The sequence below is a fragment of the Pavona decussata genome, unplaced genomic scaffold, assembly GCF_977016875.1.
Source record: "Pavona decussata unplaced genomic scaffold, jaPavDecu1.1 SCAFFOLD_143, whole genome shotgun sequence".
Taxonomy (NCBI): domain Eukaryota; kingdom Metazoa; phylum Cnidaria; class Anthozoa; order Scleractinia; family Agariciidae; genus Pavona; species Pavona decussata.
Genome location: NW_028145556.1, coordinates 2285600 through 2302805, shown reverse-complemented (window position 1 = coordinate 2302805; position 17206 = coordinate 2285600). Strand labels below are relative to the sequence as shown.

The 17206-nt window shown below is 39.6% G+C and overlaps 4 protein-coding genes across 8 annotated transcripts in view; 2 read left to right on the top strand and 2 right to left on the bottom strand.

Annotated features, from left to right (window-relative positions):
- LOC146466561 (uncharacterized) overlaps window positions 1-17206 on the top strand; it is a 187374-nt gene that overhangs the window by 44104 nt on the left and 126064 nt on the right. The gene's annotated exons all lie outside the window — the stretch shown is intronic.
- The window catches only part of LOC146466562 (uncharacterized), a 145970-nt gene that overhangs the window by 18466 nt on the left and 110298 nt on the right, over window positions 1-17206 (bottom strand). For 2 of the 5 annotated variants that reach the window (XM_085127238.1, XM_085127240.1), the window contains 6 exons: window positions 9439-9567; window positions 8630-8752; window positions 7542-7664; window positions 2266-2388; window positions 1077-1250; window positions 303-491 (listed from right to left, as the gene is read on the bottom strand). In XM_085127238.1, coding sequence (XP_084983364.1) covers window positions 303-491; window positions 1077-1250; window positions 2266-2388; window positions 7542-7664; window positions 8630-8752; window positions 9439-9567 — 861 coding nt within the window. Of the gene's footprint in view, window positions 1-302; window positions 492-1076; window positions 1251-2265; window positions 2389-7541; window positions 7665-8629; window positions 8753-9438; window positions 9568-10083; window positions 10237-10631; window positions 10749-10915; window positions 11015-12786; window positions 12900-15035; window positions 15162-17206 lie in introns of all 5 variants that reach the window. The other 3 variants (XM_085127239.1, XM_085127241.1, XM_085127237.1) reach the window with 3 other exon arrangements.
- LOC146466568 (uncharacterized) lies at window positions 3642-4592 on the bottom strand. The gene has a single exon (XM_085127156.1). The coding sequence runs from the start codon at window positions 4579-4581 to the stop codon at window positions 3763-3765; it is 819 nt and encodes a 272-aa protein (XP_084983282.1). The 5' UTR covers window positions 4582-4592; the 3' UTR covers window positions 3642-3762.
- LOC146466567 (uncharacterized) lies at window positions 4998-6208 on the top strand. The gene has a single exon (XM_085127155.1). It carries the CDS (start codon window positions 5052-5054, stop codon window positions 6063-6065), a length of 1014 nt encoding a protein of 337 aa, XP_084983281.1. The 5' UTR covers window positions 4998-5051; the 3' UTR covers window positions 6066-6208.

The following is a 17206-nucleotide window of genomic DNA, read 5'->3' as shown; positions in this document are numbered from 1 at the left end:
GATAAGATCAGACGGAAGGTGTAAACATATGCCAAGTGCGAAATATACTAATGTAACAAGCAATTGTTTTCATTTTATTCAAATTATTAGCTCAATTTGTTTGAGTCCGAAGATGATGATTATACCATAAACTTGCTGCCGGGAAATAAAGAAGGTGTGGCCTAAAGTTGAAAAAGAGGTGATAATGTAAGGAAACCAAGCAATGATTGGATCGTGTAGTGCGTATCTAGCAATGATAACACATGTTGTGTTGCGTTAAGATTAGCAGTTGAAACGTTTTCACAGGTAGAGAACATACAAACCTTTACACTTAAAGTTTCCAATATCCCATACAACTTCGCTTGAATTAACCAGCCGGCAAGAGGCGGTAGTATTGCCAAACGCTACATAGCCATCCATGCAGCCAAGTGAACAGGTGGAGCCAAACGTAGAGGAACAGGGAAGGTAAACTTTCGCGAATTCAGGTGGTAACAAACGGCCACAGCTTCTCACTATATTGAAGTACAAAAGAAAATATTGGGAACAGAAACAATAGTGACTAGATACCAGATGAGCCAATCAGTAGAATAGAAACATAGAAAATATAAGCAAAGATGGATTCGCTTAATGAATTCCACTTTTGATTGGCTTGTTACGTTGTAGTTGGTTATTTCTTTTTAATAAGCCATTAAATCTGTTAATCTAGTCCCCTTGGCTCGAGGGCGAGAATCGTGATCACATTCGACCTTAACAATGATAACAAGTTATCCCTAGCTGGAGGACTAGTATTCTAACGAGGTTTTTCAGAATAATCTTTATTTCTTTTAATGTGCAATTTTTATGATGGCCTACCTTTGTTGAAAACCGTCATTCTTCTGATCAATTTTAACAGATTCATCTTCCAGGTAGGGATAGATACACTTAATTAAAAAAAAAAATCTGTGTCAATTGGCCAAGCTTTGTGATCCCCATTTGCCATTTTTAATGGAGTTACCCTGAGTTCTCTAATGACGTCTAAAGGCTTCTAGCTTGAACAAAACGTCTCACTTTTGAAACATATCGTTTTATGAGACGAACGTGTGACATATTGTATTTACCCTTGCAAACCGTTGTTTGGCCGTCCCATTTTGAGGAGTTGAGACAAGTTCTTATTTTAGAGCCTAGAATTTCGTATCCGTCATCACAAATAAATGAGCACGTCTCATTGGTTACCAGGCCACTACAGGTCATACGTCCGTTGGGTGGGTCCATGATGGCCTCACAAGGAAGTCCTGTTACGTAAAAGGAAACTGCAAGTTAGACGTCAGAGGCTTTCGATTGTTTCAATTATCGACGGCAAGTCTAGGGTAGAACGCAGAAACATTACTAGCAGATCGCATTTCGACTGGGAATCGCTATGTTCTCGTTTCGGTGTTGAGAACTGTGTGATTTTATTGTGAATAATAAGTGCGTTTTTGCATGAATGCGTTAAGTATAATTAGCATTTCACTCATAGTTCGGAACACGCTAAATAGAAAAAACTAAAATGCTTCCATAATCAGTTCCTTTCCAACACAGTAATGCGATTCAAACAACGAAATGCTTTAAGGGCAAGAAATGCGTCTACAATTAAGCTTAGAACTGATGGAGATAGAACAAGAGAACAGCTTTATTCTCGGCTGACTTAACATTATTATTTGGGCAATGCTTTACCATTGCTTCAAACTTATTTTAAGTGATCTATGTGTTCATTCTTAATTTGGTAATTTGGATGTTTGTGAAGCCACGTTGAAAAGTTACGAATAACTTGAATATTTTATGCTTAAATCCCGGCTGTTTATTAGTAACTAGGCGACGAATGTGGCGAAATTTTTCGTTAGTTTATTTCGTTATTACATTACCTACGTGTGAAAACATGATAAAAGAAAATGATCAGCATGCTTTAAATCAAAATCTTAAAATCTGAATGATAAACTACCAAGTAGTTTCAGTAATAACTGGATGGAATATTTTAAGCCTGGTGAATAAATGAGAGTGATGTATTATTCAGTAAGTGACCCAGGCTTACTCAGAAAAAGATCCGAGTGCTCCTATTGGGAGCCGAACCTAAGACCTTCCGGTCACTAGTTCGGATGCTCTACCACTTAGCTGCCACGTAGTAATCGGAAGGTCTTAGGTTCGACTCCTGATAGGAGCACTCGGATTTTTTCCGAGTAAGTTAAAGATGGGCAAACATCAAATATCTTAAGGCTCAAACAAATTCTTCTTACTGACTGAAAGAGTTAAATTAAAGGTTAAAGCATTCACCTTCACAGCTTCTCAAGCCAGCACTAAGTCTGTAGCCATAGAAACATGAGCAGCCATAAGAACCAAGGGTGTTATGACAAATGTGTTGACAAGAATGGGTTCCTGCTTTACATTCGTTAATATCTGCGTTGTAAAAAAAATGAAAACATTTGTGAAGGATGCGCCCGTAATTCCAACGAACTGAGATCCCTAAGTTCACCGAACTTAAGTTAAGTAATCCTGGTCCCTTCTACCCAAATTTATCAAGTTGTATGCATTTTCCTTCTATTGGTTTGTTTTCGTGTGTTATTGTCATTGCTATTCGTTTTTCTATCTATTCTATCTTTTTAAGTTACTGATAGTCGCCTGATTGGAATAAAACACGAGGTTCCACCTATATGGCAAATCACATGCCCCATCTTTCCATCTACTATCTAACAGGACTATGTCAAATGTGAACCAGAGCAGGTCTACAAGAGTCTGTTTGTAGCTCACTTGGTACAAAAGCATCCAAGCAATGTTCGGAAGGTTACATGTTCTATTTCTGTGTGGAACACTTATACTCTCTTTCACCCATGCCCTTGATGGGCTCAAGCATTCCAGGTGAGATAAAAAAATATTCCTAGCCACTTTAAGATAATTAAGACAAGATGAGAAGGAAGAGACGATCTGATAGCTAGCAAAGTTCTCGCCAAACCTCAAACCTCGGTACCATGCTAGTAATCTAATAAAACCTTGCCTCTGCACCGTTTCCCATCATACAGCAGACGATATCCCAGATTGCAGCTGCAGGTGTAATGTCCTGGCGTGTTATGACAAAGTTGATCGCATCCGGCGGGAATTATCGTCTTGTTTAAGCTCTCCATGTACACAGGGGTACACTCATTCATATCTAAAAAAAATCGTCCAAGGCATGAATACAAACTTTTTACTGAAACATGTCGTTCAACAAAGCACGATTTATGAACGACTGGCTGGCCAAGGCCCGAACACTGAATTTGAATTTGTGGAAAAGCACTCGAGTAATGACATTGAGACAGTCTAGCGATGATGAGAATTGAAACGAAATGCAGTCAATGTATGTGAACAGGAACAGCCAACTCGGACCCTTCTCCAAATTCAAATGGTAAAATCACAATGTTTCTTATTTTCGTGTGGAAAATGTACAGGTATTCCTCACATCCTTGCAATTACTTATCAGTTTTAAGTGGTAACACGTGCTGTCTATAATGGATTTTTTCAGGTTTTTTTTTCTGTTATTAGATTTTGTAAAACACCAATCGAATATCACAACATTTTCCCCCACAAATTGGAAATTGAAAGTTCTTTTTTTTAGAAGAGCAATTCAGGCTGAGAAAAAAAGTATTATTTCATACATACTGAGACTTATACAGGCAAAAACTAACGAAAGAAAAGTCCTACGTTTCGGCGACATCTTAGCGCCATTGTCAAGGGAAACTAAAATTAAATATGCGATTGCAAGAGTACTGAGAGTTCAGAGTCACTTATTTGCATAAGTTAGACAAAGACCTTAGCGCAAATAGAGTCTGATTGCACATTTAAACATGGTCGTAATTGTTTAATGAGTAACATCTCATTAATGAGACAATCAAACTTGTTCTGGCATTTTTTCAACACCTTGAAACAATTGCGAAGGTCATCTGGAATCCTGCCTGCGTGTCTATTGTCATAGTGTTTGCGCACTGACGAGATCTTGCTTCTATGTCCATCAACGCGTGCGAACAGATGGCCACGGGTGTATCCGACATAACCAGCATCGCACTGGTCACACTTGAAGTTATACACAACGCATTGTTGATCAATGAGCTGAGGCTTAGGTTCGCTTGTCGGGAACTCCTGGGCAATCTTGCGGCTCGTAAACACTGGTTGGACAATAGTCTGGAGCTTCAAACTGAGATCTTTTAACTGTGTCTTCACGATATTAGCAGACTCCTGGTCTTTAAAGGGTATGACGACCCGAGTAGTGTTTTCTGTCGTAGATTTGGACAGTAATGGAGGCTGGTCGGCGACCTTTAGATTTAGAAAGGTTTTAACAGTGGAGTCCACAAGGTGCTTGGGATACTTCAATTTAGAGAACACGGACTTCAGGCGTTCGCACTCCTCAGTGAAGTAGGACCATGACGAAGACAGGCGATATGCACGGTCAAGCATAGTTGTCAATAGGCCGCGCTTGTACCTTATATCAACATGACTGTGGTAATGGAGAAGCAGACCACTGTTTGTTGGCTTCACGAACACTTTAGTTTCAATACGGGGCGCCCGGTTTAGAAGTTGAATACCAAGGAAGGGGAGCATTCCATCATTTTCTACCTCCATAGTGAACTTGATGGCGGGGTGGGCGTGGTTGACCGGTTCTAGACTGGCACACCTGTACGGGTTACCGAAAACACACAAGGAGAAATTAGCCATGCGACCAATCCTATCAGCAACCAATACGTATAATTACGGCCCTGGCGAAATGGTTGGACAACATGCTCAAACCGTTGTCGTTAAATCAGCACACAGTCACGGATATTTTCGACTTTGTGAATGAACTACCACGAGACCTCAACATAACACCTGGTGATTTACTTGTGTCCTATGATGTGTCCCCTTTGTTCACGAATGTACCTTTGGATGAGACCATTAAGATTCTCGCAGACAGAGCCTTTAGAAACAACTGGTTTAATTCTGAGTACAATTTGAACATCTCGAAGCAGGACCTTATTGATCTTTTGGGTGTGGCCACCAAGGGACAGCTTTTCCAATTTAATGGTTCCCTGTATGAACAGATCGACGGTGTAGCGATGGGATCCCCTCTTGGGCCCTTGCTTGCCAATGTATTCATGTCGTCTATTGAAGAGAAATTAGATGTGGAGGGTAAGCTGCCACCTTATTATCGTCGATATGTTGATGACACACTCACCGTGATGCCCGATTTGTCTACAGCTAGGGACTTTCTCAACACCCTCAACCACGCCCACCCCGCCATCAAGTTCACTATGGAGGTAGAAAATGATGGAATGCTCCCCTTCCTTGGTATTCAACTTCTAAACCGGGCGCCCCGTATTGAAACTAAAGTGTTCGTGAAGCCAACAAACAGTGGTCTGCTTCTCCATTACCACAGTCATGTTGATATAAGGTACAAGCGCGGCCTATTGACAACTATGCTTGACCGTGCATATCGCCTGTCTTCGTCGTGGTCCTACTTCACTGAGGAGTGCGAACGCCTGAAGTCCGTGTTCTCTAAATTGAAGTATCCCAAGCACCTTGTGGACTCCACTGTTAAAACCTTTCTAAATCTAAAGGTCGCCGACCAGCCTCCATTACTGTCCAAATCTACGACAGAAAACACTACTCGGGTCGTCATACCCTTTAAAGACCAGGAGTCTGCTAATATCGTGAAGACACAGTTAAAAGATCTCAGTTTGAAGCTCCAGACTATTGTCCAACCAGTGTTTACGAGCCGCAAGATTGCCCAGGAGTTCCCGACAAGCGAACCTAAGCCTCAGCTCATTGATCAACAATGCGTTGTGTATAACTTCAAGTGTGACCAGTGCGATGCTGGTTATGTCGGATACACCCGTGGCCATCTGTTCGCACGCGTTGATGGACATAGAAGCAAGATCTCGTCAGTGCGCAAACACTATGACAATAGACACGCAGGCAGGATTCCAGATGACCTTCGCAATTGTTTCAAGGTGTTGAAAAAATGCCAGAACAAGTTTGATTGTCTCATTAATGAGATGTTACTCATTAAACAATTACGACCATGTTTAAATGTGCAATCAGACTCTATTTGCGCTAAGGTCTTTGTCTAACTTATGCAAATAAGTGACTCTGAACTCTCAGTACTCTTGCAATCGCATATTTAATTTTAGTTTCCCTTGACAATGGCGCTAAGATGTCGCCGAAACGAAGGACTTTTCTTTCGTTAGTTTTTGCCTGTATATGTTTATCTAAATCATTGTTGATTAGTATACTGAGACTTACAGATAGAATTCATCTGTTGAAAACCCGGTTCGGAAATTCTCGCAGCCAATGATAACAGCGAAACGACTTTCTCGCACGTGGGAAACCCGTTTCGTCCAATCAGAAAGCGGCTGTCAAAACGCATCAACATCTTCAATGAACGTGGTAGCTTTCTCGCTCGCTGGAATTTCGGCTTTTTCGCAGCACATTTCTAGACGAGTTTAAAACATTCCGATAAACAACTACTGACGGCTGGATGTTCTGGCAGTAGGTTCAAACCGTTGGATAAACCCATCGAAGAATATATTACCGACCAAGAAAACAAAAACACTCGAGCTAAAACGCAGCGGGATGTGAAGCTACTTACAGCATTTCTGCTGGAGAAAAACGAACAAAGAAAAATGGAAGAAATTCAACCAGAAGAGCTCAACCGCTACGTAAGTGAATTCATTGTTAGTGTGAAAAGAAAAGATGGCCAATACTATGAACCATCAAGCCTTCGAGGGTTGTTTTCAAGTTTCAACCGGTATTTAAAAGAACGCAAGTACTCGGCGAGTATTATCGAAGACATTGTCTTTGATGAAGCGAGAAAATGCCTGGAAGCTCGCAGCGAGCAACTGAAAAAAGAAGGAAAAGGGAACAAACCCAACGCAGCTGAAGCTTTAACTGATGTGGAGGAAAACATTCTTTACGGAAAGAATTTACTCGGAATCTCAAATGCCGAAGCTTTGCTAAACACCGTGTGGCTTTTCAATTCAGTGTATTTTGCCTTGAGAGGCTGTGAAGAACATCGGCAGATGACTTCGGGCGACGTGCAACTTCACATGGAAGCTGACTGAAATAATTACTTAGAGTTTTCTGAAAGGCAAACGAAAACTAGAACGGGAGCGGAACCTCGTAATGTCAGAGCTGTTAAACCGAAGGCTTTTGCAGCAGCAAACGGTTCACCTGAAAGAGATCCAGTTGCCTGCGTACTTCCATTTTGTGTACCTTCATTATAACAATAAAACACTTGAGAGCTATGTGTACATGTTTACCAAACCTGTTCAGCGCGGAAAAATCTCAGTATGTATAAAATAAACAAATTACAGCATGCATCATCAACATCCTCATCATTCCTTCTCTAGGTTAAGAGTAGTCCTTTATTTTTTGGGGGGACAACAGCAAAGCTAGTGGAACATGCGAGAGCGCTCAAGGCAATTTTGGTGAGCGCTGGCACATTCCCCTTTCCTCGCTTCGACTCCTAAGAAAAAGGAAGGCCTACTCGTAATCAATCCCCACAATTGTTCCCTGAAGGGGTTGAGGAGAGACAGGCAAACTTCTACCTGAGCAAGTATTATTGTCTCTGTTTAGGGCATATCCAGTGTTGCATGAACAGAAAAAGTTTCCATGGAAGTTATTGCACTTGTGCTGGCAGGCATGGTTGTTCGTCAAACATTCATCGTGATCTGCAGAGTGGAAAAAGAATGCACACATATTTTTGTATCTTTTCTTTTTTAAAGTAAACTTTGGTACTGGATTTCAGGCTCTTTCATTTTAATCAGCATTTATATGTAAGTTCATGAAATAAATGTGATGGTATATTTCCAGCCTGGTGAGTGAATGAGAATGATGTATTGTTCTAGAAAGTGACACAGGCATACTCTGAAAAAAGAAATCCGAGTGCTCCTATCAGGAGTCGAACCTAAGACCTTCCGATTACTAGTTCAGATGCTCTACCACTGAGCTACAGGATACTCATGGGAGCTAAGGGCATTAAACTAGGTTCATGGGACAAAAATCCTGCATACTGCTGAATATGAATTTAGAACGTGTGGTTTATGAAATAAATGTGATGTTATATTTCCAGCCTGGTGAATGAATGAGAATGATGTATTATTCAAGAAAGGGACACAGGCATACTGTGTCACTTTCTAGAATAATACATCATTCTTATATGTAAGTTGTAAGCATTGGTACAGGGTACTGAAGGTAATCCAAATACGATGCAACTAGAATTTTTGGCCATGATCTTTCTTTCACCAGGAGCCAGATGTGCGAGGCCATCCTACGTAAGCAAAGAGCCTATTTCTGGAATAAGAGGATACCATTACTAAAAAAAATCTTGCATTTTTCTGGGTCCAAGTTTCCAGAATGGACGTCTTTTCCTCGCCCAAAACGCAGTTAGCCACTCGAACGTTTTTCAGAACTTTCGAAAATGTTTCGGCCCGATTCCTGTGTACAGCATGTTCAAAAACAGATATTCGGTGTAAGCTAAATTCCAAAATCAATACAACATTATTACAGTTTCAAAATGGTAATACATTACCACTTATTATTAACAGTAATTATGAAAATTCTTCTATAGCTCAAAATGCCTACAAAATCTACAAATGAACTATCCAGTGTCTCTTTTTTCTCGCTAACAACTAACCTGAACAAGTTTGCCCGTTGAAATCTAAGAAATAGCCAGGATTACATCTGCAAAAGTAGGAGCCTGCGGTATTGACACATTGCTGGCTGCAGAAACCATTACTGGAAAGGCACTCGTTTACATCTAGCAGTGATAAAGGTAAATAAATAAAGTGCCAGTGGTATGTAGCACAGCGTATTCAGAAATTGCGAGAACGAACAACAAACTTAAAGGGGAAGTATCACCCAAATTTGCTGTCATTTCAAAACCCAAAAATGTATGTCTGTCAGCAGAAACAACGAAATATTTGTCAAGTTTGTTATAAATTGTCACCCCAGTACAATAAAGCTGTCGGGTAGTGCCTCTGGCCAGAGACAGAGTAGGCCGGTATCGATTGAAACTTGAAAAAGGTTAGGATTCTGTTTTTCACGTTCTCGCATTTTTGTTTCCAAAATGCTCTCGAACAGTTCACGAGTTGTTCCTTTCAAGAATTGAGTTGATTTCTTTCCTCTCGTCATTCTAGAACTATTTGGCAGGTGATTGAAGGTCTTATTTCATCATTTTTAACAAAAGAGGTCAAAAACCCCATGGTTCTTCCCCTTTAACTCATACAACTCGGGTCACGTTAGTAGCGAATGTTCGCGTTAATACGCCATCACTGCTCCCCAAAAGAGATCATTTCGGACAATGAAGTTACCGTGCGAAGAATCATACATGGTAACTGAAGTAACAAGATGAAAAAACAACTGTTTAATACGGTCTCAAGGGTAATTATCCTGGCAATATCTATGAATACGTTTTAGATATGAAAAGCTGAAACGTTTATTCACCTTCGCAATGGGTAGCATTGTTCGCCATTAGGCGAAAGCCTCTGAAGCATCCACAGGAAAACTTCCCTGGAGCGTTCCTGCATATTTGGTGGCATCCTCCATTTGGCGTTTCTCTGCATTCATTGATATCTACAAATTAATAAAAGTGCATTGAGATATAGATTAAATTATTAATGGTATTTACATCACGGGTTGACACTGTCAGTCCAGTCTCCGCACTCAATCCGCAGATGGCTGTTGTTATCCTTAATGCATTACGACGAACGAACACAATTTTCCTAGAAAGTTAATTATTGCCTTGATGTTACAATATTTTAGTTGAGATACATTAAGGAAAAAATGTTAAGACAAAAACGATGATGATGTGGATGATGATGATGAAGAGGAGAAGGAGGAGGAAGACCAGTAGGAAGACGACGAGGATGAGGGTGAGGACGATAGTACACTGAGAGTGGTCACTGTTGTCACGCATTGGTTTACGTTCCCCCAGTAGAAGACGGAAGAGCGTGTAAATGTTTATTCTGGGAAGGTGAATAACAGAGCTAACCTGATGGCAATTTTTACGGTCGCATTACACATTTCTAACAAAGCAGCATCATTTTGCTGCGTTCCAAAAGTACCAACTTAAAACTAAGAATGTGATACCGTTGCAGATTGTTCCTCCACTTCCCAGCTTGAATCCCTCTGCACAAGAACAAGCGTAACCGGGGACTAGATTAGTGCAGCTTGCACCACAAGGCTCACCACTCACACCACAACGGCAGGGACTGGGAATCATTGTCATACACTCGTTGATGTCTAGACAGAAATTAAAATATGGCATCATTACAATTTTAATCAGCACTGCATATACAGGGAAATATTGCTTCTCATCCTCTTTGCGTTCATAGTCCTTACGAAGGCCATCTAGTTTGAAGTTAAGCACCATAAAACAACAACTTATTTTGAATCTAGTTTGGCACTTATGATTGGACTGAAGGTTAAGGTCCGGGCATTCCTTCTTCCCTGCTAGCAGAGGCTTCTTTTCCTTTGTATTTGCTGAACCGATGGGTATGAGGAAAACAGATCTCTGCCCTGGGTCGAAACGAACTGTTCTACCTTACTCGAACACAGCCCTCTGCAAGTAAAATAGAACATATTGTCGACTTGGGAGTTGTATGACTATAATTTGCGCCAAAAGATAATAAACATACCTTCGCATCGATGACCTATTTTGGTATATCCTGAGTGGCAGCTACAGTGATACGAACCAGGTGTATTAATGCACACCTGTTCGCATCCAGCATTATCTGAAGAACATTCATTGTCGTCTATTAAAAGAAACAGAACGATTTTTCTCACAAAAATAAAACTGAGATAATTATCTTGGTGAGAAATTTAGAACCGCATTGGCTAAGGTTTCCAAATGAGCCAGAATAAGGCAAAGAAGGAAAGCAAGAAGAATGGTTTATGGAGTGGACAAGAAGACATTATATACCTAACGAACACGTGTTACCAGTCCAACCGCCTTTGCACCGGCAACTGTTGGGTGCAACACAGGTTCCATGAGTGGAGTGACATCCTTGGTAGCAGATTGCTATCACAAATATAAAAAAAATAAAATTTAAAGTATAGAACAAACACATTTGGACAGTATTGGTAGTGCATGGGCTCTCAATTTTAAAAGAATTATTTGAAAAATGATCCCGGTCTTATCTACTCCTCATTGCAGCCCACTGGAACGCATGTTATGAAACTAGTGATCATGAACATCGGTAAGCTCTTCACAAGTTGGTAATGTTTCAATATAAAGCTGGGTTGTTACCAGATATATCTAATAACACTTTTGTTCGAAGGAATCAGGTTCACGGTTATATAATACCAGGAATGCCAGTTCCTTTCATGTTCTTAAGTGCAGAACTAACATAAGACGTTTTTTCGTTTCAATTCCAAGGTCCCTTGTTTTTTAATTCGCTTAGTCCAGACATTGTAAGCTCAGTTAGTGTATCAACTTTTAAGAAATAACTGAAGCAATACTTTCTTACTTAACTTGTTCCTTTCCCTCCATCCCTTTTTCTTCCTCTTCCTTTGAAACCTTATTCCTTCGTATTATTGTTGCTCTGCCTTCGCCGTTTAGTTAAATTAATATCAATTGTACTTTTTTTTTGAAATCTAGTTTTAGAAAGCCTACGTTGCATAAGCCCCATGGTTTCTTCGGGATTTCCTGCCTTATTTTAACTGATCTCCGAAAATTAATACTATGTCATAATAAAGTGGCGATAAAAAAGTAAGTATGTTTCCTGTGTTTTCATTCCTTTGTGTCAAATAACCGTTGCAGCACACAACTCCTTTAATTATTGGTTTATTGTGGGTTTAGTCAGTTTGGTGGTTGTAAGAAGACTGAGCTAACAAGTTAATAATATCGCACACAACTTTGAAATCGCGACGTAATGTGCAACACTCGATAAACGTTGCACGAACCCTGTTTGGAGCAGGCTCAATAAATCTGACAGTAATACAGCTAGAACAGAATACAGCCAGGAGCCCAGACTGTTGTTATTTTCAGTGAATGCTAAACATAGAGAGGCTGCAGGCGACAACATCTAAGAGTACCATTCAAAAATCTTCAAAATCATTCATTTTGTAAAAACACAAAAACAATTTGGATTTTCATTAAAAAAATGCTCTTTTCTTAAAAAAATGGAAATTTTCAAGTATCCAGGTACTTTAAAGGAACGTCTTGACGAGTTTTTTATTTGTAATTTTTAAGCTAGGGAGTAAAAATTTTTATGCAAATGTTTGTTGTGTAATATACGTATCTGATTTCCTTTGTTTTGTGAAAAATTGTAGGGGTTCCTTCCCATTAATTGGAATTGGCTGTCGTTTCTTGCTCTGTCGACAAATTGCAAGCTATTTTTCGGACCGGAATATCTATTTTTCAAAAAAAAAATATATCCAATTCTTCTCTCTTTTCTAGTCAGTTATTACGATGCAATTGGTCAGTGGTTAAGGAATAGACAAGTGCAAACAAGTCATTGGCAGAAAGTTGAAAATTGCATGACATTGATGCACGCGATGTTACAGATAGTAACACGTGATGCGGTCGTTGCAGGTTTATGTTCCCCAAGTGTTGACCAATTTTACGCGGGTTTAATTTGTATGCATAAGATATTCAAGCGCGGAAGAAAATCAGCGTGGTTACGGTGCGAAAACTGGAAGTTGCGTGTAATGCCACATGTCACAACGTGTACCCTGCTCTGAACGGTTTACAAGTTTTCCTTCCTTTTATGGAAATGACAAATGTTGAATGTAGCCCCCTCCATCAATGTGGTTTTAACGTTATTGTGCCTTTATTAACCTTTAGCGTACCTTTTCCACAGTACGTGGACCAGGAGTAAGCTTTCTGCCATCCACTGCAGCATGAAATGATTGTCACAGTGACACGTCTTGTTGTGCGGATAGGGCGGTAAACCGTTCGTGGTCTTCCACGTAAAAACAAAAACGCAAAACGATTCAATGACAAATTGGAAATGATAAATCAAAAACATGCAGTTGATGCCATGTCACCGCCTGCCCATAATGGACAAAAAGACAGAAAACCGTCTAGCTTTGGTATGGTTTAAAAGAAGAGGCAATGCCGTTGAGGCTATCATCACCATCATCATTATTATTATAATCTCATTCATCAAGCATTATCTAGATAAGGGCTACATAGGCTCGATTTCCGCCGCTCTTTCGAGTCCGGTCTTTGTTCCTCCCCGAGAAGAGACGGCTGGACGCGTGAACCCCAGACGTTGTCCATGACGTCTTTTCGGGGGTAGAGCGCGGTCTCGTTTCCCGAACAGCAGCTGGAAATCGAGCCTAGATAAGGGGTCGATTTCAGCAACATTTTTTTCAGAGCTGTGTGATACAAAATACGAGACATGATTTTGGGATTGTGTATATTACAATACAATACAACACAATACTCAATATGACACTCCCCATAGGGGCTTTTCAGTGACAATTTAAAATACATAAATAAATATCAGAAATGACTATCAGTTTAAGTAATTGAAAAACTAGCTAAAAATTGGTGAGGGGATAGCTCATCGTAAAAGGTCTTTTAGGTGGTATTTTTTTGTATTTCCATATGTGAATACATACTTCATTGAGGGACTGGTTATGAAACCTTGCCACGAAAACAATGGTCTACAATTAATGTTGCAAGTTAGTTTTTTCCCTAGTCTGTTGGAGTAACAGGAGTTACAAGATGTTTTGAAGGGCTTAGCCTTTGTAAGCGAATATTGCAATGTCACATATTTTTAGTGTCACTAGCTATGAATAGCCAAAAACGTAGTTTTTTTCGATGGAATCGTTAAAATAATGTTTTAATTTGGTTAACAATAACCCTAACAGTGTTTAGAAACTACTATTAATTATACTTAGCTAATGGCCCGTGGGGTTATAGACTGATTTAGTTGCCAAATTTTCGGTTAAACAAAACTAACTTTGAACCAAAAAAAGCTAAGTAAATAAAAAAAAAACGATGAAAACCTTTCAAATTTTTAAAGTTCTAGTTATGAAAAGATGAAATATGAATGGTTAAAAAACTTGGAAAGTTAAAAGATGCACAAACGACACTATAAAAATAGACATATAAACAGATTAAGTTTCTTCGCGTCTGTTCATCGCATAAAGTTTAAGAGTCTTCGCCTTGGAAATAGAAAATGCCTCTTCAGATAAGTGAATGCCGTTTCTGTTAAAGTTGGTAAATTCTGGAGGAATAAGTCTTATTTTTTAGTCATTTGTGTCTTGCATCTGCCATCCTGTATGTGACACGTCATGTGGTGAACTTCAGATTCGGCGCCTCACGGCTTGGATGCACAATCTACGAGCCAGCGAGGCATGCGAGGCAGACGTGTGAGGCACTTAAGTTAGCCTAAAAAACACTCCCGTAAGCCCAAATTTAAATAGCACTCAAGTTAACTTAAATAGCTCCCCGGTTGGTTTAACGTTAGCAGTTTATGTTGGGGTTGTTCATGCCTCGCATGCCTCGCATGTTTTGTTCATGCCTCGCACGTCTGCCTCGCATGCCTCGCTGGCTCGCATATTGTATACACTCCTCACAGCCCGAGTACAAAGAGCACGACCGAGAATTTAAAGAATTTTATAACGCTACGAAAACTTAACTCGTGCTAGCCGAGTACAAAAAAACGAGACCGAGAACAATATTTCGTGGCCCGAAGTCTTATCTCTCGGCCCATCGTGACCAAAAAAATAAAAAAAAGAATTTGATAATGCTACCGAAACCTAAACTCGTACGCCTTACGGCCCGAGTAATAAGCAATTTAAACACTTTAACTCTTCTAGTTTCCGAAACGACATTTTGACACTATCGTGGGATGACATTAAGGAATTTTACGACCCCAATAATACGTGGAAAAAATGGAAAGATCTAGTTATAAAGCGCTCTGAAAGACGTTGAAGTTTGATCGTCGCATTAATCATTTCTGCGTTGATCACCTCCGGCTGTTGTAACCCAAAGTACAAGCGAAAGAGCATTCAGAAATAAAATCTGTTTTGTCGATGAGTTTTCCATTTTCTGGAGAAACTGCAAAGCCTTGGAGGGCACGTACCTTGACGTACGACATCTTCGCCAGCCAAACCAGCCGCACCTTGTAGCTGAACGTATGTACACCACTGTTCTTGTAGTTGTATAGTAGTACTTAGTCTCGGAAATGTGTCTGGCACAGACGTTCTTCCTAAAGAAAGAACATTTAGAAAATATTATTTTCTGATGGCCTTCGCCGCCTTGAATTTTAGCATTTTCACTGATCCAGTGCGATCAGTTTAAACTGGTGTCATAAACTCAGTTGGTAGAACACTGCATCGGCATCGCAGAGGTCATGGGTTCGATTCTGTAAAGCCTTAGTTAGTGTGTACATTCAGAGAGAAAATTTTTGGATTTTCATTTTATTAGATAAAAATAAATTTCCAGTAACTTCTTACAAACAAAAAAAGAAGAATTTACGAAAAAGAGTGAGTAAAATTACAAAATTAAAAGTACGAAATTTTCTCTCAGGTGTAAAGGAGCAATTACGTGGAACAGTCCACCTGATGATATCAAGAACATTGATTCTTTTAATCGTTTTAAAAAAAAGGCTTAAAATTATATTCAAAATCAGCCTTGTAATGAAGAGTAGAACTAATGTGGTTCATAAGTAAAATGAGACCTAGTATGTAATTAGTTTATTAGTAATTAGTCTGCCTTCTGTAATTGATCTTAGTAAATTGTATTAATGAGATCTTCTAAAAAGCTCATTAGAGCTTGCTGGATCTCCTGCCTTTAATATGAGATATTATATGATTGTAATGTATAGACTCGATGGTAAAAGCGTTGACACCTAAAAAGCATAAACTGTGAATGATAAGACGCCACGGATTTGTGGGTAGTGTTTAAACAATAAGCTCATTTCTATAATCAATAATTTACCATTCCCATTCGTTATAAAAAAAAATACAGTGTTGATTTAATTCTTCCGAATAATTTTCTACCAAATATTGCTTAAGTTCATTGCCTGTTTTGAACTTAGGCAAATCGCTAATTGTATATCACTCAAATTGGCCCTTGTTGGCCAATTCGGACACTTCAAGGAAAGCCTGGACAGTTTGCATCATTCACCACGTGCAAAAAGTCATCAACCGTCGCACGAGAATAGAATATTATGCAAATAAATTTAGTACACTTTTACCCATAAAGCAATCGGGTCTCATCGTTCACGGCTTATGCTTTTTAGGTGTCAACGTTTTTGTAATCGAGTGTATGTTTGAATGAAACAGGTGAAAAAAGAGAGACGTTCTTGTCAAAAAAAAAGTATTTGCCGAGAAATTTGCACATAAGTGATTTCCAGTAGAAGTTAAATTTTACTCTGATTGACATCATATTGCTGCCGATATAGCCACCCATTGAGATGATCACGCGAACGGTCTTAACGGTCTTAACCCCTCACGTTGCCGCACTTTGAATATCCTGTATTTAGTGGAAGAACTTGCGTTTGTTCGAGTACGAAACTGAGATAAAAGAAGACAATAGAAGTAGGTAAAGGTTTTAAAATCTTCCAGCCAAGCGAATATTTTGGAGACGCGCTTTACGTAATTCGCGAGTCCGTGAATCGCGCTTTACCAGCTGCCTTTTTTGTTTTATTTGCGGCTTAAGATCACTGAATCTTGTGTTCGGGTGAATCTTGTGTTTGAATTTTCCATACATTTCCATGTATTTTTCCCCGCGAACTATTTTTAGTAGCAGTTCACGGCTGTTTCGCTATACAGACAAATGTATGGAAAGTTCATAACACGACTGGACGCTTTCTGGCACAGCTGCATCCCTCCAATTTTTATCTTAAAATCCTTTTCCTAGTGCCAAAGTTTCCAATTCATGAATTTTTCGGAAGCGATGTTTTATGACAATTATTTGACATCGGATTTTCATACAAACACAGTTATTTCAAGCCTGTTTGCCTACTCGTCAAAACTATTTCACCCGCACTTTCGAAAAGCAATCTCGAAACTTCGCTATTCTCAACAATATTTCGTTCGAATAGATGTATTAGCCGGTATTTCCAAGAGTAGCAAGAATTTTTGTTTTGACTGAGACAATACATGCGGTTACGGGGGTTCCCTGATCATTCCGTAGCGCTTTGTGCTGATAATTTATATTTTGCCCGCCTTTGCCACCTCTGCTTGATAAGGTTGGCTTCAGTCCCCGTTTTGTTTTCCCAATAATGATTACAGATTACAAAATCGACGT